Source organism: Leptonychotes weddellii, chromosome 4 (genome assembly GCF_054177405.1).
Source record: "Leptonychotes weddellii isolate Sample4059 chromosome 4, ASM5417740v2, whole genome shotgun sequence".
In the NCBI taxonomy this organism is placed as follows: Eukaryota; Metazoa; Chordata; class Mammalia; order Carnivora; family Phocidae; genus Leptonychotes; species Leptonychotes weddellii.
Window position 1 is genome coordinate 49,157,431 of NC_138372.1, and position 21,613 is coordinate 49,179,043.

Consider the following 21,613-nt stretch of genomic DNA (forward strand, 5'->3'; position numbering starts at 1 on the left):
TAGCCAGGAACCGCAATTCTGGGTCTTGGTTGCGCTGGACCTGAACTGGGTTGGCTGCGCTGGAGTGTCTTGGCCCGCGGACCCAGCGGTGCGGGAGGAGCCAAGGCCCCAGCGGACGGATTGAAGGAGTGAACGTGGGGCAGGTTCGGGGATTACCCGTAGGACTCAAGATCTAGGAGGAGGGCTCCAGCGGCAAGGTCGGGTTTACAACGCTGAGACTGGGTTTCCAGGACAAGCTCAGGACCTGGATCACCGGGTGGGGCGGAACTCTGAGGGCTGGAGGCGGGGTTATGGGCGAACTGGGCGGGGCTTTGCGTGGCGCGGGCGGGGCTCTGCGTGGTGGGAGTGAGCTTGGGACCAGCTGGGATCCGGCTCTGAGTGGAGGGGGAGAGGCGAGGGGGGACCGGTGGGGGAGGGGCTCTGAATGGCTAGGCCGGGAGAGATCGAGACCCCAGCGGCCGGGCTATAAGCATTTGGAGTGAACTTGAAACCCACAAGGGACTGGCATGGGCGGGACTCTGCGTGGCGGATCCTGGACAAACAGGGGCGGGGCTGTGTGTGTCCGGGAGGGGCGGATCGGGACCGGCAGGGGCGGGGCTTGGCGTGGCGGATCTTGGACAAGCAGGGGCGGGGCTGTGCGTGGCGGGGCGGGGAGGATCGGGATCGCCAGGGGCGGGGCTCTGCGAGACGGGTTTCAGACCCCAGGGGCGGGGCTCGGGGGCGGGGCGGATCGGGACCGTCAGGGGTGGGGCTCCGTGCGAAGGGGCGGGCCCGGGAACCGCGGTGCGGTGCGTGGCCGGGTTTGGGCGGCAGCCGGGCCGTGGCAGGAAGCCGGAAGCAGCCGCGGCCCCAGCTCGGGAGACATGGCGGGCGTTAAAGGTATATCCGTGGCCCTCCAGCTCGCTCCCTGGTCCTGCGGTGGGGTGTCGCCTCCGTCCCGGGCTAAGCCTGGAGCTGCGCCTTCAGCGCGTGGGCAGGGAACGACATCCCCCAGGCCCGCCGCCCTCCCTACCTCCCCGGGGTGGGGGTAGGCGTTCGCCCTCTCCCTTCGCCCCGCGGGGTGCGGGTGGAATCTCACTGGTCTTCACGCTCTTGCCCGGCTCTCCCGGGCCCTCCAGGCGGAGCCAGGAGCAGTGCCTTCCTGGGACACCCGGCTTGGCCTGGAGCATCACCTCCCGGCTCCTCAGTTCCTCGGAGCGCCCCCCCCCCACCTCTGCCGAGTTTTAAACAGAGTGGGTTTTCACTTCCTGACATGTCCACCCTAACGCCTCTCCTCCCTCTTCCTGCAGCTCCGCAGTTTCCCATTTCCTCCATAGCAGCTGTTGTCTCTAGTCTTCTCGGCACCGGGGCTCTTAATCTTCTCGGTACTGATGATTTTTCCAGTTGAGCAGAGTTGACTGCAGGCAACGGAAAGCCCCCAGAAATTCTGTATTTCTGTATTTCTCGTAGTTGTGGATTAGGTGGAATGTTATCGCTACTTTCTTTAGTGTTTGTGGACGGACAAGAAAGTAGTGTTTGCACAGTACGTTTTTGAATGGGGCAGTTAAAAAAGGGGATACCAAGAATACCCTTTCCCTTACCTGTATGCCTTTAGAGAAATGGGAGATGGCAGCGGTGGGAGAGGCTATTGGAAGGCTTCCTGTTATTTTGGTGGGAAACCATTCGATTTCTAATGTTTGAATAGAGTAGTGTAACTTGTTTCTATGTTGGAATTATTGTCCTCTTTGGAATTTGTACCCAAGGATCTTCCCAGTTAATCAGTATCTGCTATAAACATGTATAGAGCATATTTGCATGCATATGTGTGCACTCTGAAATTTGAGTATGTGAGCTCTTAGCGGCAGACACATTTTATCTTTATTTCTGGCTGACTTTTATATCAGTTTAGTAAATATGCTTCTATGTCCAGTGTGTGACATGCCCATTTGAAGCCAATGCAGAACAGGTGACAAGTAGTATCTCAGTACTGCACTGTGCTGTTTAGTCATGCCCCCAAACTATCAAATAATAAAAATGGTTATGTGTGAATATGGTAGAAATTGTGATGTAGTGAAAAAGAAGATAGACTATGAAGTGGAAAAGGACTAAGGGAAAGAAGCATTTTACAGATAGTTCACCTTTTATTGAGGGACTACAGTATGCCTATGACTTGGGATAAAAAGATAATAGTAATTTTGGGGTGACAGAACTGGAAATAATTATATTACTGTTGAAGTGTCCAAGATGTGCTTAGATAACAGGAGGAGTACAGTGATGGTGTTGTGGATTGAATTGTATCCCTCAAAAGAAATGGTCATGTTCTAACTCCCCAGTACCTGTGAATGTGACCTTATTTGGGAATAGGATCTTGGCAGATGTTATCAAGTTAAGATGATACTGGTTTAGAGTGTACCCTAATCCAATGACTGGTGTCCTTATAAAAAAGGAAATTTGAATGTAGAGACACAGGGAGAACACCACATGGAAACAGAGGCAAAAACTAGAATGATGCAGGTAGATACCAAGAAGCACCAAAGATTGCCAGTGACCACCAGGAGTTAGGAAAAAGCAAGGAAAGATTCTTGCCTTAGAACCTTCAGAGGAAGTATGGCCCTGCCAACACCTTGATTAGAGACATCAAGCCTCCAGAACTGTGAGAAAATAAAATCCTCTGGTTCTAAAGGGTCCACTTTAGTACATTGTTAATAGCAGCCCCAGGAAACTAACACAGATGGGATTATTTAACCCTACTCCTGGGAGAAAGAGGACTGCTCTCACAAAAGAGGCAATTTTGCATTGAATCTAAAAAGGTCAGTAAGGTAAAGCCTTACCAAGGATGGAGCAAGGACGGAGTTTTTTAAGTGGAGAGAACATGTGCCAAACAACTCCGTAGGCTGTGAGAGCAGCTGTGAAGGGGCGACACCATCTCTGTTTATTTGAGAGATCACTGCCTGCCCTGTGGAGGATGGATTGCAAGAGTCAGCAGTTGGAGGCAGGTGTGAGATGATGAGGGCGGGTTCAAGAGAAGAGGGTGGACATCTCAGTCCCTTAGGGCTACTCTAACAAAAATGCCAGAAACTGGGTGGCTTAAACAGCAAACGTTTATTTCTTAGTCCTGGATCCCGAGAAGTCCAAGATCAAGGTGTCAACAGATTCAGGGTCTGGTGAATGTCTGCTTCGTGATTCACAGACCGCTGTATTCTCTCTGTGTCCTCTTCACATGGCAGAGCGGGCAAGGGAGCTTCGGAGTCCCATCCATGAGGGCCCCTCCTTCATGACCTAATCACCTCCCAGAAGCTTCAGATACCATCACATTGGCACTAGGATTTAACATGAGTCTGGGGAGGGGATACACTCATTCAGTCTATAGCAGTAGGTTTGAGTGACATTTGGGAGATTGAGTCACCTTGACTTGCTAATTTTCTCTAAGACAGAGTGTGATGATAGTGTTGGTTGGTCTTTCAAGATAGAACTTAAAGGGGCACCTGGGTGGCTCAGTCGGTTAAGCGTCTGCCTTCGGCTCAGGTCACGATCTGACCTGAGATGGGATGGAGCCCCACATCCGGCTCCCTGCTCAGTGGGGAGCCTGTTTCTCCCTCTCTCTCTGCCTGTCGCTCCCCCTGCTGTGCTTGCTCTCTCTGTCAAATAAATAAATAAAATCTTAAAAAAAAAAAACGGAACTTAAAGGGAAGAAGTGTGTTTGGAAGGAGAGGGTGGGATGTTTCAGTTTTACACATGTTGAATTTGAGGTCCTTGTTGGCTGCCCAAGCAGAGAAGTCCAGAGTGGAGCAGGAGGTGCAGGCCTAGTTCTTAGGACCTGTTCTGGGCTGCAGCATCAGATGTGGCTTGGCCCTTGTGGTACCAGGGAGCTTTGGATTGAATGCAGTGTCTCAGTAGAAGTGTACAGTGGAAAGAAATGAAATTGGATTCCTGGTTAGATCCAACTTTAAAAGATGGCAGAGGATGTGATTCCCAAAAAAAGAAAAAAAAGAATCAGCTGGAGGTACATTTGTGACCCTTGAGAGATCAGTGTCACAGAACAGAAAGAAGACATCTATGGTTCCTAGCTTTGAAAGGTCTCCTGCAGGAAGGAGTGATGCAGATGGTCAGACACAGGGAAGGGACAGTGCCAACCGGGAAAAGACCATCTGTCATGAAAAATGTGAAAAGTTAATTTTGTAAGTTTTTCTTTAAAGAGTGACGTACTACATGGAAAAATATAAAAATTAAAATTGACAGCCCTTCCTTGTTCCCTAATGTCTGTATACTTGCAGATGTTTTTAAAAAGCACCTTGGCATCTTTCTATAAGACAGTCTCCCCAAATCTCTTAAAAGGAAGCAATCAAAATGTTAATTAAGTTACTGAATAATTTTGAGCCGTATGGATTTTTTCAGAAGGAAATTTGGCTAAATTGTGTCCTGTGCTTTGGGTTTATACCTTTAGGAAAGAACGTTGCTAAAATGAGCAGATACCTTCATCAGGCAACCTTTCTTTATGGAACACCTCCTTTTGCCAGACACTTCCCATAGATTATCTCCTTTATTTCCCATCAGCTCCATGATAAGGTGAGAAATCAGATGGAGAGAGATTTTATTTTATTTATTTTCATTTATTTATTCCCATTTCACAGGTGAGAAATCAGAAGGAGAGAGGTTCAGTTTCTCTCTGGGGTCACACAACCAGTTGGTGGCAGTGTTAAGATTTGAACGCCTGTTGGTGGTGACTCAGAGCTCAAGATTGTTTAACGGCCCTAATGCTCTGTCTCCCACTCAGCAGAGTTACAAGGACAAATACGTTCCTGCCCCCTCAGAGATTAGTGTTGAACAGATGCAGGGAATAAATATTTTATTCGGTGGATACTAGTTGGGAATAATTTTCTAGGAAGACATGAAAGCAATCTTCAAATACTTGAAGTACTGTGGTTGGGGGAGGCAAAATGATCAAAGGGTATGTATATTACTGTAAGGCAGTTTGGGATATAATTTAAAGAGAGGATTTTCAGCATTTGGATACTGTCAGAAGGAAATGATCTGCCTCAGGCGGTCATGAGTTCCCTTCACTGGAGTTGTGCAGACAGGCTGGCTGGCCTCTTGTAATGAAAAGAGGGAATTTATGTATTAGATAGGGGTTGGGAAATGCTTGAGACCTTTCTCACCTAATGATTTTAAAGTGGTGGGCATCGGCAGTCATTTGCCAGTCAAATGTGACATCAGCTAATGAAATAGGTAAATCACTATCTTCGCTTAAATTGGGAACCTTTTAATTCTTTCTTTAATTGAATGTTTTTATTGAGATATAAATCACATACAATAAAATTAACCCTTTTAAAGTGTAAAATTGGGGGCGCCTGGGTGGTTCAGTCAGTTAAGCGTCTGCCTTCTGCTCAGGTCATGACCCCGGGGTCCTGGGTTTGAGCCCCACATCGGGCTCTGTGCTCAGCGGGGAGCCTGCTTCTCATTCTCCCTCTGCTGCTCTCCCTGCTTGTGCTCTCTCTCTCTGTCAAATAAATAAATAAAATCTTTAAAAAAAAAAAAAGTGTAAAATTCTGTGGTTTTTAGTATATTCACAAGGTCGTGCAGCCATCACTACTGGTTAATAACAGAACATTTCATCACCCGCAGAAGAAACTCCATACCCATTAGTAGGCACTCCCCATTCCTCCCCTCCTCCCCTCCTCCCCTCCTCCCCTAGCCCCTGGCAACCACTGATCTGGGATCTTTAACTCTTGGTTTTATTTTTCACAGCTCTCGTGGCATTATCCTTCAGTGGGGCTATTGGACTGACTTTTCTCATGCTGGGATGTGCCTTAGAAGATTATGGGTAAGTTATCATCTCAAAAAGAACTATTCCTGTTTTTGTACCTTCGACACCGTTAGTATGAGTGTTAGCAAGTTTGGTCAGTGTAGCACCAGGCTCTCACCAATGAGTTAGTGAAGTCCAGGTCCCTTCACGGGTCAGTTGTATCTGTACAGAGAGAAAAGCTCTTTTTAAACTTGAGGTATTCATTTAGTAAGCATTGACTGAGCACCTACTCTGGAGCAGCTGGGGATACAAGAATGAAGAGACACAGTCCTGTCCTCAAGGAGCTCACAGTTCTAGTTGTGCCTGAGAGGCAGGCAGGCAACTATCCAGTTGATCTGTAGTGGAGTTGAGTGCAAAGGACACTGAGTGCTTTGAAAAGGCGTATTTGAGTCTCCCTGGGAGAGTCCGGGAGGGCTGCAGAGAAGCAGTGCTCTTTAAGCCAAGACGTGGTGCCTGATAAGAGTTTGTGGGACTGATGAGTTAGGGGAGGGCATTCCAGGCAGAGGGAACTTTCAACAAAATTTCTTTATTCAGCAGCTATTGGTCGAGTGCTTACCATGTACCAGCCACCATTACGGGAATGGAGGATTAAGGAATAAGAGAACCGAGGCCCTGCTCTCTTAGAGTGTATATTTCAGTGGGGGAGACAGACAATAAACAGATTCAAAAATGTCCATTCTGTCAGTGGCAGAAATGTTATGAAGAATAAAGGGTAAAGGGTACAGGTGCCTGGGAGAGAGTGGTCAGGGCAGGCCTCTCGGAGAGGGTACCATGTGAGCAGAAATGTAAAGGAAATAAGGAAGCAGGCCATGCAGACAACTGGGGAAAGAGGACTTTGGGCAGCAGGGAAGTTCTATGCTGAGGCTCACAGACATGAGAGCATATAGATTGTTGAGGAAACCACATGTGGTTCATTATGGTAGAGCATAGAGTGTAGCTGGGATGGGCAGCAAGAAGGGTTGTTCAAGGATGTGGAATCAGTCAGTCTTTAGGGCACTGTATGCCATGTAAAGGAGGTGAGATTTTATACTTCAGGCAGTAGGAGCTGGAGAAGTATCTCGAGAATAGGTTTAGAGGGTGAGGGGGTTTATGTTTTAAGAAGGTCAGTCTGGCCCAAGTGTGAACATGGGTAGCAAGGTGCTGAGAGTGCAGTCAGGGTGAGTAGCAGGGCACTGCTGTCATAAATCAAGCAAAATGTAGGGCTGTGGCAGTAGCAGTGGGAAGAAAGGAAGGAGAGAGATCCAGGTTGGCAGAACTAACAGGTTTTGTTAACTGATGTCAGGGTTCAGCAAGGGGAAAGGGTGTGGGGTTGCCTCCCAGGTGATTGGCTTGAGCAACTAACTGCACAGAAGATGATGGAACTAACTTAAACCAACTGGAGCGAGTCAGTAGGATATTGATGAGTTCAAATCTCTCACCCCAGGGGCACCTGGGTGGCTCAGTCGGTTGGGCGTCTGCCTTTAGCTCAGGTCATGATCCCAGGGTCCTGGGATCGAGCCCCACATTGGGCTCCCTGCTCAGCAGGAAACCTGCTTCTCCCTCTCCCTTTGCCCCTGCCCCTACTCGTGCTCTCTCGCTCGCGCTCTCTCTAATAAATAAATAAAATCTTAAAAAAGAAAAAATCTCTCACCCCAGTCCTGGCCAGCTATCACAGAAATTGTGTATACACAAGAGGGAGCCAGTTATAAGCAATAACTGACATTAGTCCAGAGCATTTGCAGCTATTACCGGAGTCTAGTTTTAAGGATCTAAGTTATCCTCATTTCTAACTGGAGAACCAAAGCCCATAGTGGTTAAAGACTTAACCCAAATTGCACAGCCTTAAGTGACTCCTGTTCAGTTTGGACTCAGGTTCTGAATCTCTTGACCATTATTCGTAACCAACTCTAAATCCAGGTGTTTTAATTCTCTGTGATCTCTGTAAGGTTAAGAAAAAAATGAGACATTACTGCTACGACAAAGAAATTAGTTTTGTATCTTAACAATGATAACCCAGGATTATCATCTACATTAGGAGTCAGCAAACTGGCGCACAGGCCAAACAGGCCTGATGCCTGTTTTTGTAATTAACATTTTATCGGAACTCAGCGACGCTCATTTATGTACTATCTTTGGCTACTTTTCTACTACAGGGACAGAGTAGTTGAGAGAGAGAGCTTGCAGCTTGTAAAGTCTAAAATATTTACTATTTGGTCTTTGCAGAAGTTTGCCAATCTCTGGCCTATATGTTTTCTGAAGAGTTAACATTTAATATTTAAATTTTGTGTATAAACAAGGTTGCTTCTATATATATATATATTTTTAAAGATTTTATTTATTTATTTGAGACAGAGAGAATGAGAGAGAGAGAGCACATGAGAGGGGGGAGGGTCAGAGGGAGAAGCAGGCTCCCCGCCGAGCAGGGAGCCGGATGCGGGACTCGATCCAGGGACTCCAGGATCATGACCTGAGCCGAAGGCAGTCGCTTAACCAACTGAGCCACCCAGGCGCCCCAAGGTTGCTTCTATATTAACAGTTCTTGTAGTTGACTATTGATGGCTTACTGTGAATGGGAGCTTAGTCTCCTACGTTGTTTTACAGAAAACTCTCACTGTGTTCTAGGAAGAATTAAAAGCTCCTGGCTGTGGGCATGTCAGGTCCCAGCTGGATCTATTCCAGACCTCTTCTCCTCTCTGTATATCCATTTCCTAACTGGTAAAATAAGGACTTTGAACTAGAGAATCTCTAAAGACCCCTTCACTGATACTGTTTGGTGATTCTTGAGACACACAAAAATCCCTATAATTTGAAATTAGGAGTTAAAATTCAATGTTTACATCCTGAGTCCTCTTGATGAAGGTTCCTTTCCCTTCTTGCTTTCTGGTTACTATCCTGCACTTCTAATCTGTGGCTGAAATAAGCTTTCATCACAGTGTAGCTTTGCCACAACTTCTGCTTAGAGGTGCTGGCTATCAGGGTGGATCTCTGTTGTGGTGCTATGTGTTTCTGTGATGTGAATATATAAACGTGAGTAGAGACTGTGCTTTTTTTCGCTTAAGGAATGAAGCATAATAAACATCTACCTGATGGAGAAACATATTTTTGAAGTAGTTATAGAGAAAATGTAATTGAATAGCAGATGGCAATTTTTAAAATGCAAAACATTACAGTATTATAGTTGCCTCTTACAGTAAAGGCTATCTAAAATTTTTGCTAGTAAGCATATTTATTTTTATAACTTTCATACTTAAAATTCATTTTGTTTATTCAGTAAGTATTAATGGAATACCTCATTCTAGGCCATGGAGATAAATGGTGATTGATTAAGACAAATTAGATTCTTGTTCTCATAACAAGGAAATATCAAATAGGGATAAGTGTGTGCAAAAAGTTAAGAGGGCTATGTGCTTAAGGATAACTTGAAGTATTTAAAATGGATGGTCAGTTTTATTTCACGTAGCATGATAGCCTCTGTGTTCATCCATGTCATCACAAATGCAAGATCTCATTCTTTTTTATGGCTGAGTAATATTTGTGTGTGTGTGTGTGTGTGAGTGGGTGTATGTATCTATCTCTCATCTTCTTTATCCCTTCATCTATTGATGGACTTTTGGGTTACTTCTGTATTCTGGCTATTATAAATAATGCTGCAGTGAACATAGATATGCATATGTCTTTTTCAAATTAGTGTTTTTTTGTTTTCTTTGGGTAGATACCCAGTAGTGGAATTACTGGATCATATGATAACTCTGATTTTTTTTTTGGGGGGGGAACCTCCATACTGTTTTCCACAGTGGTCGCACCAATTTGCATTCCTATCAGCAGTGCACAAGGGTTCCCTTTTCTCCACATTCTTGCCAATACTTGTTTTATTTTGTCTTTTTGATACTAGCCATTCTGACAGGTGTAAGATAATATCTCATTGTGGCTTTGATTTGCATTTCCCTGATGTTGAGTGATGTTGAGCATCTTTTCATGTGTCTTTTGGCCATCTGTATTTCTTCTTTGGAAAAATACCTGTTCAGGTCCTCTGCCCTTCTTAAATTGGATTACTTGGGGGTTTTTTTGGTGTTGAATTGTATAAGTTCTTTATATATTTAGGATATTAACATCTTACCGGATATATCATTTGCAAATATTTTCTCCCATTCATTAGGTTACCTTTTCATTTTATTAATGGTTTCCTTCACTGTGCAAAAGGTTTTTATTTTTTATTTTTTTTAAAGATTTTATTTATTTGAGAGAGAGAGAATGAAAGAGAGAGCACATGAGAGGGGGGAGGGTCAGAGGGAGAAGCAGACTCCCTGCCGAGCAGGGAGCCTGATGCGGGACTTGATCCAGGGACTCCAGGATCATGACCTGAGCCGAAGGCAGTCGCTTAACCAACTGAGCCACCCAGGCGCCCCAAAAGGTTTTTATTTTAATGTAGTCCCAGTAGTTTAATTTTGCTTTTGTTTCCTTTGCCTGTGGAGACATATCTAGGAAAATGTTACTAAGGCTGATGTCAGAGATTATTGCCTGTGTTTCCTTCTAGGAGTTTTATGGTTTCAGATGTCACTTTTAGGTCTTTAGTCCATTTTGAGTCTATTTTTATATATGATGTAAGAAAGTGGTCCAGTTTCATTCATTTGCATGTAGCTATTCAGTTTTCCTGCCACCATTTATTGACAAGAACAAGCTGATGGTTTGGTTGGGAGGTGGAGGGATGGGCAGAATGGGTGAAGGGCACTGAGAGATGCAGGCTTCCAGTTATGGAATGAATAAGTCATGGGGTTAAAAGGCACAGCATAGGAAATAGAGTCAGTGGCATCATAATAGTGATCTATGGAGACAGGTGGTAGCTACACTTGTGAACATAGCATAATGTATAGACTTGTTGAATCACTGTGTTGTACACCTGAAAACTAATGTAACATTGTGTGTCGACTATACTTCAATAAAAAATAATAATAATAATAATAAATAAATAAAATTGAATGGTTAGGGAGAGCCACTTGTAGAAGGAGACCTCTCAGTTTAGATTACATAAGAAGGAGCCAGACAGTGTGAAGAGCAGGAGGGGAGCATTCCAAGCAGAGGGCATGGCTAGTGCAGAAGCCTTAGAAGTGTTTAAGGAACAGAAAAAAGGCTGGTGTGGCTACTGAGTGGATGAAGAGAAGATGGCACAAAATGAATGGATCATACAAAGCTTTGTAGGCCAGGGCAAGGAATCTGGGTTTTTCTAAGCCACTGAAGGGTTTCCAACATGCATATACTCAAAAGACCTCTACTGAATTAGCATGTTCAAAGCACTGTACTGTGTTCTGTAGGGAAAGCAAAGATAACTAGGTGAAGTCATCTTCACTAAGTGAAGATTCTGTTTTTAGGAAATTACAGCTCAGGGGGCACCTGGGTGGCTCAGTCCTGGGATCCTGCTCAGCGGGGAGCCTGTTTCTCCTTCTGCCTGCAGCTCCGCCTGCTTGTGCTCTCTGTCAAATAAATAAATAAAATCTTAAAAAAAAAATTACAGCTCACTAATAACAGAAAACAATAAAGATTCTAGATTACCCGTTGTATAGTTGTTTTTTTTTTTAACACCATGTAAACTATCTACATATTAACGGACTAGTAATTTTTAATCATTACATCTTATCTGTTCCTGGTATAAATCATCTCATGTACGAGTATTGACAACGAAATGAATGATCGTTTGACCTAGACAGTGAAGATGCTTCTGACTTTGAAATGGCAGCGTGTCTTTAAAATGTAACCGTAACTTCTCTTTCTGCGTTTCTTCTGGGTCCACCTGACAGCGTTTACTGGCCCTTGTTTGTCCTGATATTTCACGTCATCTCTCCCATCCCCCATTTCATTGCCAAAAGAGCAACTTATGACTCGGACGCCACAAGCAGCGCCTGCCGGGAGCTGGCGTATTTTTTCACTACTGGAATTGTTGTCTCTGCCTTTGGATTTCCTGTTATTCTTGCCCGTGTGTCTGTGGTAAGTTTTGTCTTCTATTGTTTTGCCCAGTTGTTGCTGAGTTTACTTCAAAGGCCTGTGTCCAGAACAGCGATTTCGTTTCCAGTGCTTAGGCTTAATACTCAAATCCAGATGTGTTTTTAGTTTCTCTCTTCCATCGTAGATCTCCCTCTCAGTGTCTTGGCCATGTTTTCCGAATGCTCTCTTTGTTTCTCTCACAACTTTTAGCCAGACCATGTGATTTCTTGCTTTTTCGACTTTAAGCTATTTTCTGGAATTGTGCTTAAGTCCTTGCCTCTTAGGGCAATCCACAGAGACCATGATAGCAATGCTCTTCTGGTTCCAAAGTGAGCATCACATCACATTCTTCTGCAAATAGGATCATGGACATAATTTTCAACCCAATACAGTTGGCATATTTTGAGGGACAACTACACGGCCTCTAGAAGATACAGTGAATAAGATGCCGTCTTCACAGCTAATACAAAATTTTTCTTTTTGTCTCCAAAACACATGTTGTGGGTATAATTTATTCACTTCTTTGACATTCACTGTCTTTCGTCCTACTTGCTTTTATTTCCCCTCACTACATACTGTTTCAATTTCATGAAACTCTTATTTGGGGCATTGGATATCTTACTTGGGGCATTGAATCTTTGGAACATCTGCTATTTGTAAGATACCAGGAATAAGAGCTAGATACTGTCTCTGTTCCAGAGAGCACAGAAACTAGCCTGAAGGGTAAGTACACTATAAATGTATTATGTGTGGTAATTGAAACATGATCACAACACCATACGAGCACCAGGAAGAGAGAAATTCCAACTGGCATTTGATGTAGGCCTCTAAGGATAAATAAGGTTTTGATTAAAGTAGGGAAGGCTGTTATATGGAATGGCACCCAAGTGTGAAAAGGCAATATATGGTATAAAGAACAGTTCAGTATGATGGAGCCAAAAGGATGTGGTTGAGATCGAGGCTAGAAAGGCTGGTGAAGCCCAGTTGGGCAGGCTCTTGAATGCCATGCCAGTCTGAACTCTTATCTAGATAATGGAGAAGCATTGAAGGTTTTTGAATGCAAAATTGCCATGACCTTGTTCTTCTTGTGCCTTAGAATAGTGCTTCTTATGTTTGGCTGTAAGGATTTCTGTTTTTATGCATCATGTTTTTTGAAGAACCCCTTTCATTGAGGTTTTCCTTCTCCTGGTTAAATTAAAACAAAAAATGCCCACTAGAGGGTACTCTCATCCCCTCCTGTGCCTCTGTAGAACCATCTGCCAAGCTGCAAAGCTGTTTTCATTGGTATGCAGATTATTATTTAAAGCTTAAAAAAGAAACAGACCAATCCATAACTCTCCAATTCCTATTTTTCTGAAAGAAGGCAATGGGTATAGAACTTTTAGTACCCAATATTATAATTGGACCCTTTATGTTCTGGCTGCTTGTATTTTACTTAAGGCAATCATCGTCTACGAAAAACAAGTCGAGAAATATGTCTAACGGGGAAAATGATAAGGATGATACAGACTTAATTATCAAGCCTCACGAAGTAATTAGGCTAATTACTGAATAGTTCACTGTCTCCTGCCTATTACGTTATTAAGCCTTTTAGCAGTTTCATGTAATATTTCATTGGATGATTCTAATGCAGAAAATAACAGAGACTTTCAAAGAATGCAATATGAAGAAAGTAAAGATTTAATCCTCTTTTCTTGTGTTTCAGATCAAATGGGGAGCCTGTGGCCTTGTGCTGGCAGGCAATGCAGTCATTTTCCTTACAATTCAAGGTTTTTTCCTTGTATTTGGAAGAGGAGATGATTTTAGCTGGGAGCAGTGGTAGCACTTTATTCTGATAAAATGCATTTTATTTCTTAGAAGTCATACTGTATGTATTTGTGTGCACATGTGGCCTTTTATTATGAAATTTCATATGCTATTTTTTTTATACCTTTATATCCTATTCACTGTAAGAAGGACTACATGAGAAAAAGATTAGTTTTATTTCCAGCCAACAGACCTCTCCCCTTTCTCAAGTTGAATTATGTTACTTGCTGGGCTGTTCATATAGTAATGGTGCTCTCAGAAAACACACGAACACAGTCTTATAGATAGCTGCTCACTCGTGCAGTGCACCTTTTGCCCGGGGATGTGCCTGGGTAGACAGGTAACACTGGAGCGAGTCTCCATTCTGCCCAGGACTTCCAAGACGTACTCGTGGCCCAGAGAGACGGAGGTGGCTCCCTCTTTGTGTTGTCGATAGATCCTTGCTTCTCCAAGTGCGGTCCGTACAGCACCAGCCTCTCCCAGGAGCCAGTACGTTCAGAATCAGAGGCCCCACCAGGGACCCAGCGCATTTTGGATGAGATCCCAAGGGAATTATATGTACATGCAAGTGTGATAAGTGCCGTCATAGAGGAATACTTATCACATCTAGCATCCTTGTCTTCCCTTTGGCTGAACCACTTAATCTCTCTGGGCATTAAGCGGCTCATTTGTAAAAATTGTTTTCCGAGTGTCTTTGGTATTTGTGAAACGTCCAAACCGATAATCTCGTTCCTCACGTTTGTGGAACTGTTCTCACACTGTCTGAAAGGCAGTGGCTGTTTGCACAGTGCTGGGGGAACAGAATCGCCCCAGAGCCCCCCTGGCATGCACCGAGGGAGGCCAGGCTTGAGCCAGTCCCTGCTTTAGCAGGGTGGGCAAGAGCAGACAGGTAATACTGTTTCATTTCCCTTTATAATCACACACTTCTCCCCAGCTCCTTCTCTGTGATGCTGTCCACCTCCACCCTCCCAAACACACACACTCCCCGCAGTTCCGACTTGCCCTTGCTTCCTCACGGCTCTGCCTCTTCCTTTCTGTAGAGCCATGGAGCCAAGTAAGCAGGCAGAGGGTGAGCTGCTTAATTTTCTTCACATGTTGATGTACTTACTGTCTTTCATGCCTTGTAGATCTATAAAACATCTTATGCCCCTTTTAAATGAATCATTGGGAATACGTGTCACGCTGGCTCCTCTAAGCAGTTTTTCTAGCTCAACTTTTTGTCCCAAGGTCTGTTGAGAAAGGGAAATATGGGAACTAGAACCACTTGGTGAGAATATAATGACTTCAAAGCATTGTGAATGTGTGGTAACTGATATACATTGAAAACACTGAAATTTTGAAGTTCGGAATCTGAGGAATTAGTATATATTTTCATATTCTGGAGTGATCTGGGACCAGGAGAAGAGAATGGTGATACCTAAGAGGACAGTGTGCAGTTATATTTTGGCCTTGTGCATGATCTTTTGTTTTCCAAGTTCTATGTACATACAGAATTGTTGATGTTACTTCCAGTATTTATACTAGAAAAATTATATAGACACTTTATAATTTTAACCAGCGTTTTTAATAACACTTGCACTTATTTTATTGTAATAAATTTCTCTTTTAACACAAAAGAAAGTTTAATTTCAAAAGTCTTTATTCTGATGTAGCCTTGCTTAAAAGATAAAGTGAGAATCTCTTGGTGTTCTGAAACGGGCAGTTTGAGCAATAGATTATTGCTCAGTTATAGCAATAAATTTTAAGATACCATTTTGAGTGTCTTGTTGGCTTGTGATAATATTTCTTTTCCTAAAATGGAAATAGTGTTTAATTTATATTCCCCTTCTGCAAAAGTATCTTTGTTACTTATACATATTTCAAATAACCAAGGTAGCCTTAATATGTAGCCTTAAAGCATTGCCTCTTGATTGTATTTCCAGAATGATATAAAGTACTTGAATAGAGAATATTTGTAACTCTTCCCTAATAATGGAATGGGTTTATTGAAGTGATAGATAGTAGAATTTGCTCTGTGTTTAAAAACAAACATTTATTCTTAGTGCTTAAGTGTCAATTAAATAATAAATGTCGATAGGAAGTATTACCATGTATGAATGTACAATACAAAAGTTTCCTTTTGATGACACAAGTGTTGGGGATTTTTTTTTCCTTTATAAAAGGTTCGTTTTTTTTCTGTATACCTTAGAAAATATTTTGGAGATTCAGAGCACACTGATTACATTCTAAAACTGAGACTACACATAAAGAATTGCTCACAAGTAAGTAAGCTTGTGAAGGGATTCTCTGTCATGTGAAGGGATTCTCTGTTATGTTCCAGACAACTGGCTTACAGGTGGACTTTGAAACACTTTGCCACGGAAAGTGGGAGATTGGTGATTGAGTTCCCAGGCCAAGCCTTCTGAGGCAGGCTAACCCCTCCTGTCTTTGACTTCTAATGCTCAGGGTACCTGCCTGAGTTTTGGGGCTCGGAAGCAGGGTAGCATGAACAGGGTGGAGAAAGCAAAGTGTAAATTTCCACCTCCTTTCCTAAGAACAAAGGTCTTTCTTCCATTTTTGCAGCACCTCCCATCCCCTAATGCCCTTGGGGTCCAGGTACTTTCTTCTGAGTTTTGCTGGCCTTCTCTCCTGGTGTGGGGCCTTCTTCCCAGCCTGCCCCACCTGCTGGCTTCCTCCTATGCCCAGATCACCCACCTCTCTGCTCCTACCAGTCAGTTGTCTTAGTATGGCTGATACAGTGTGGTGCTGGTCAGACTCCTTCCCAGAAAGAAAGGCTGACTTGTGATCATCTCCCCCCTCCCCTGGAACTCTTACTAGTGCTGTGGGCACTTCCCAAGCCCTGCTGCAGCTGCATTTTACAAGGGAGTGCCTTGGAACCCAGTGGCTCATTCACAGAAAATGGCAGAGTTTCAAAGTAAAGTGGAAAAAGCATTCCAGCAGTTTATAGAAGGAGAATAATATTTGGGTTAGGGGCAACCCTCTCATCTCTCACCCCTTCCTCCGGGTGAGTTCTCAGCTGGTTGTACTTTTCATGGTTGTTTCTTTTCCTCCACTTACAGACCCACAGATTTTTCTTACAGTCCTCAAGAAAGCTTTGCCTCTGAGGTATTCCCTTGATGAAGACCCTTCTAGAAGCTGAAACGTTTCATTAAGTTAATAACATTCCTTATGCTCTCAGGGAAATGCTTAGGAGACGTCACAAAAATGTGCCCTTTTCCAAGTTGGCAAAAAATTCAGATTTTGCACCATAATTTAACAAGATTTTTATGAGGATGCTAGCATTTTCCAAGCATAGTAATTAGTTCACAACTGGGAACTGTTATTTCTGTAAATGGATGTAAGTTGTGTGTTTTAAATTTTTTTCCCTATGCTGCCTCATGAAGTACCTTATTTGCAAAAATCCCAGTGTATAATAGCTCACGAATTACAGCCTGCTTTGTGGTGGCCGTGCTTCTGGAACAGAGCCAGTGGAACATACGTAACCCCGAACATGACGTGAAAGATCTCCAAGACTGCTTTAGAAGGAATTATATGTGTATGATGAGGATGATTACTTTTTAAATAAAACATGTCATTTATACTTTAATAAAGACTTATGTACATTATTAAACTAAAATGTTTAATTTTAGCAGATTAATTTTCCCAGTATTTTGTTTGGATAATCTTAACGTGACTGTGACCAGTTTTGAGCCTATACTTAACTGTGGTTGAAGAGAAGCAGTCCAGGGATATGTGCAAACTGGAAGGAATCCAGTTCCTAATTACAGCTTTGCTGTGGCTAACACTGCCGTGGGTGGAGGTGGGTGTGGGGCCATGGTTCATCAATAATGGCTGTATTGGAAAAGGGAGAAAACTCAACACTTTAAAAAAAAAAACAACTCTGCTGTACATACTCTAAAGAGTAGTTTTGTGCACTACAGAAGAGAATGAACTGATGTAAAATACTACTTAACGAATAATGTGTCCTCCCTATGCGTGAAACATTTGGGGGAAGATCTGATGTCTTACCAGTGGATTTAGGCAGCTAGATTACAAAGAAACTGAGCTAGTTATTTCTTTGTGTTGCCCAACTAAGTGTAAAGTCAAAGTTTTAGTAGAAATTTAATGATATCAACATAACCATAAAGAAAAAAACAGTTCCCAAGAAAACTTCTCTGGTCCAGGGGTTTGTACATACGCATTTTCATGTAGAAAGCACACTGGATGCGTTGAGAATCCTCTGGGGCTGAGAATGGATATGCCTGCAGAAATCATACACCTGATACTTCAACAGCATCTCCTGTTTTGAGATTTAAAACATCATCCACAACAACAACAACAACAGCAAACTTTACTATTTTGTTTTTTGTTAGCTACATGTGAATAAAAAAGTCTTATCCAGTCATTATAATTGGGAAGTTACTTTCTCCTTTGTGCTTCCTAAAGTGGCTCTTACAAATTTCCACTGAAGTTGTCTGTTTCTTGTTTTTGCAGAAGTAGAAAACAAATGTCTGGTTTTTGTTTTGTTTTTTTAAGAATTAAAGTTGGTGAAGAATTTAAATTTCAGGACTTTCCCTACATTTTTAAAAAGTGTAACTGTGTCGAAAATGAATTCCAATTCCGTTTAACTTCCTCTAGTCACCAGGCATAGTGCAAAATTACTAGATGACCATTTTGAAACAATTATTCATGTTCAATATTGGGCATGTAGACAAAGTGGTCCTAATCTTGAGATCGCACATTTGGAGAACACACTCAAAGTCTGCACAGTATCTCTTGTTGATGATCTCATAATCACAACTGGAAAATACGGTAGGGAAGGGGGGTAAATAGCATGTGGGGCTTTGCGACGTTAGATAGGGTAGCATGTCTTGTAGGCTTCCTCTTGCAGAAGGCATTTGAGTTCAGGCCCAAAAGAGGTGAGAAAGAGAGCAATGTAGATTGCAGAGAACAAGTCAGTCTTTGTACACATCCTTAAATTAGTTCTTTAAGATGCTTTTCCAGAAGAGCAAAGGTGGGTTGAAGACTACGCATTTTTTTGTGGTACCAAATCATCTTAATTAGCAGTTCTTGAGAATACTGTCCCCTCACCAATATATGTGTTTTCATGTTTTAAAAATATTACTAATTTATTCAGGAAAAAAAAACCCAACCTCAATGTTATTTTAAATGGAACATACATTTAAAAATTGGTGATACTGAATTCTTTTTCATACTTTTTCCCCTCTCTCTTGTGAATTACTTACATTTCTTCTTACATTTCTTTTAGGACATTTCTCTTTTTTATTGATATGTAAGAATTGTGTACATACTAAGAATTGAAGTATTTTTCTTATATTCTGCAAAAATATTTTTTAAATCACTCAATTATCTAGCAAGAGGTAGTCCTGTGATTTTTAAACTTTATGTAATTTTCCTACTTAAAGAACTTTTTGAGTTTTGTGTAGCCAAATACATTAATTTTTTCCCTAAAAATTTGAATTTGTATCTCTTCCTAGAAAGTTCTTCTTGGTTTCAAGAGAAGAAAAACAAATTCCCCTAAAGCATTTATGGGTTCATTAAAAATGCATTTATCTTTAATTCACCTAGAATTTACTTTGGTGAATGATAGGATACAATAATATCTCTCTGGATATCTTTACCAGGTATCTTAGCTGTTTAATAAGTTGGCAAATATCACCTTTAACATACAGTAAAAATTTATATTCACCTAGTTTATTTCTGATTTTCTCTTCTGTTCTTTTTTGACTTATGTGTGTTCCCGAACTGAACTGGTACCACAGTTTTAAAAAAATGTATGGCTTTATAATATACTTTTAAATTTGGTAGAATAAGTCTGCAGTGATTTTTCTTTTTTTTTCCTTAAAGCAAAATGCCAAGTACTTTGGCATTTATAGCTTGAGAAATAAAAAGTAGAAATAAGATAGCTCTTGATCTAGGAAGTGAAGCTATGTGTTAGTTGACACTCTGACCAGGTCATGGTCATTGATAAAGAAGAGAGTAAGTCAAGTGTCCCTTGTAGATGGCTGAGGAAGTACAAGCTAGTACCTGAATTGTAGTGACCATTAATTTTGAAGACTAATGAAGGCAACATCAGGAAGACTTTTCTGTGTTCTCTCTTCTTTATTTTTCTGCTCTTAACACATTTTTTCGTTATTGGAAATTATCCTGATACAGGTTGGAAACTGCTGAAAACAGTGAATTCTTACGAGCTTTTTTATTCTAAACCAAATCAGCCCGATGGCAAACCCCATTGTATCTGAGATAACCCAGGTGAATCTTCAGGTGCTCAACAACTTTTAGGTACCTGCCGAATTTCCTGTATTTCTGGGCAGCATTAGCAATTAGAGGAGCTGAAGTTCACGTGTTTTATCAGCTGAAATTGATTTTGGTTTGAATTTATTTGGACTGTGAACTATTTTAATCAGGACAATACAGCTAGCACATAGTAGGACTCTGAGCATGAAATGGCAATTTTATTGATAGGGAGTTTCTTAGAGAAGGGGTAGTGTAGTAAGATTAAATAGCTTTAGCTAAAAATAGGTTTATTTTAACAGATTAGATTATGACCTCTATCTCCGCTTTTCGGTGATCGGCAATTTAGGACTACCTGGTGACTTATTGAAGGTGTCTTTCGTTGATTTTCAAGTCTGCCTCTTTCAAACCAGGGGGAAATTCTCAAGTTCTTCCTTTGCAGTTTTTTGGGTTTGACATGACTCTTAAAAACATAGGAATAGTGTCTGAGCTGATAATGGAGTTAAATTAACTCACAGGTAGACGTAATTCACATACCACACAAGTCACCCATCTGAAATGGGTAGCGCAGTAGTTTTTAGTGTATACACAGAGCTGTGCAAAGGACAACACAATTTTAGAACATTTTCATCATTCCAGATGAAATCTGTATTCGACAGCACTCATCCCCTCCCCCCCCACCTCCTAACTGTCTCAGCCCTAAAACACCACTAATCTGCCACTTTCTGTCTCTATGGATTTGACTGTTGGGGACTTCTCATGTAAATGGAATCAATCATAGGGACGTCTGGGTGGCTCAGTCGGGCATCTGCCTTTGGCTCAGGTCATGGTCCCAGAGTACTGGGATTGAGTCCCACATTGGGCTCCTTGCTACGCGGGGAGTCTGCTTCTCCCTCTCCCTCTGCCGCTCCCCCTGCTTGTGCTTGCTCTCTCTCTCTCTCTCTCTCTGTCTCTGTCTCTGATAGATAAATAAATAAACTCTTAAAAAAAATAAATGGAATCATATAGGGTCTTATGTGACTGGCTGCTAACACTTAGCATGTTTTCTTTCATTCTATTTTATTATTAAAATATAGTTGGCATTTTCTTTTTAAAAATAGTTTTTATTCATTTATTTTTGACAAATAATTGTCAAATATTTAAGGTGAACAACACGATGTTTTGATAGACACATACATTGTGAAATGATTACCACATTCAAATTAATTAACACATCCACCACCTCCCATAGTCACAATTTTTTTGTGTGTATGTGGTGAGAACACTTGGGATTTATTCCATTTGTGAATTTCAAACATACGATACATTATTATTAACTATAGTCACCAAGCCATACATCAGGTCTCCTGAACTTATTCATCTTGTAACAGAAGTCTTGTACCCTTTGACCAGCCTCTCCCCATTTCTTTCCCCCACCCTGCCACTCCTAGCCCCTGATAACCACCATTCTACTCTGTTACCCTGAGTCTGACTTCAAAAAAAATTTTTTTTAAGATTCCACATATAAGTGATAACCATACGATATTAGTCTTTCTCTGTCTAGCTTATTTTACGTATATAATGTCCTCCAGGTTCAGCCGTGTTGTTGCAAATGGCAGGATTTCTTTCTTTCTCATGGCTGAATAATAGTCCATTGTATATCTATATACTATACCTCTTTGAGATACTGATTTTGTTTCTTTTGGGTATATACCCAAAAGTCGGATTGCTGGATCATACGATAGTTCTATTTTTGGTTTTTTAAAAACTGAGATATAATTGACATACAACATCATGTTAGTTTAAGGTGTACAATGTGTTAGTTTGATTCACTTATATATTGCAATATGATTACCA

The 21,613-nt window shown here is 41.9% G+C and overlaps 1 protein-coding gene across 3 annotated transcripts; it reads left to right on the forward strand.

Moving 5' to 3' along the window:
• The first annotated feature begins 757 nt into the window (after positions 1-757).
• On the forward strand, positions 758-15,697 carry LEPROT (leptin receptor overlapping transcript). Of its 3 annotated transcripts, XM_081818565.1 has the most exons (5): positions 770-879; positions 4,424-4,545; positions 5,725-5,800; positions 11,554-11,740; positions 13,443-15,697. In XM_081818565.1, exons 3-5 carry the CDS (start codon positions 5,772-5,774, stop codon positions 13,557-13,559), a joined length of 333 nt encoding a protein of 110 aa, XP_081674691.1. In that variant the 5' UTR covers positions 770-879; positions 4,424-4,545; positions 5,725-5,771; the 3' UTR covers positions 13,560-15,697. The 3 variants fall into 3 exon arrangements, with proteins under 3 accessions (XP_006736216.1, XP_081674691.1, XP_081674692.1); XM_006736153.3 differs by lacking the exon at positions 4,424-4,545 and having other exon boundaries at positions 758-879; XM_081818566.1 differs by lacking the exons at positions 770-879; positions 4,424-4,545 and adding an exon at positions 1,213-1,232.
• Positions 15,698-21,613: the final 5,916 nt, after the last annotated feature.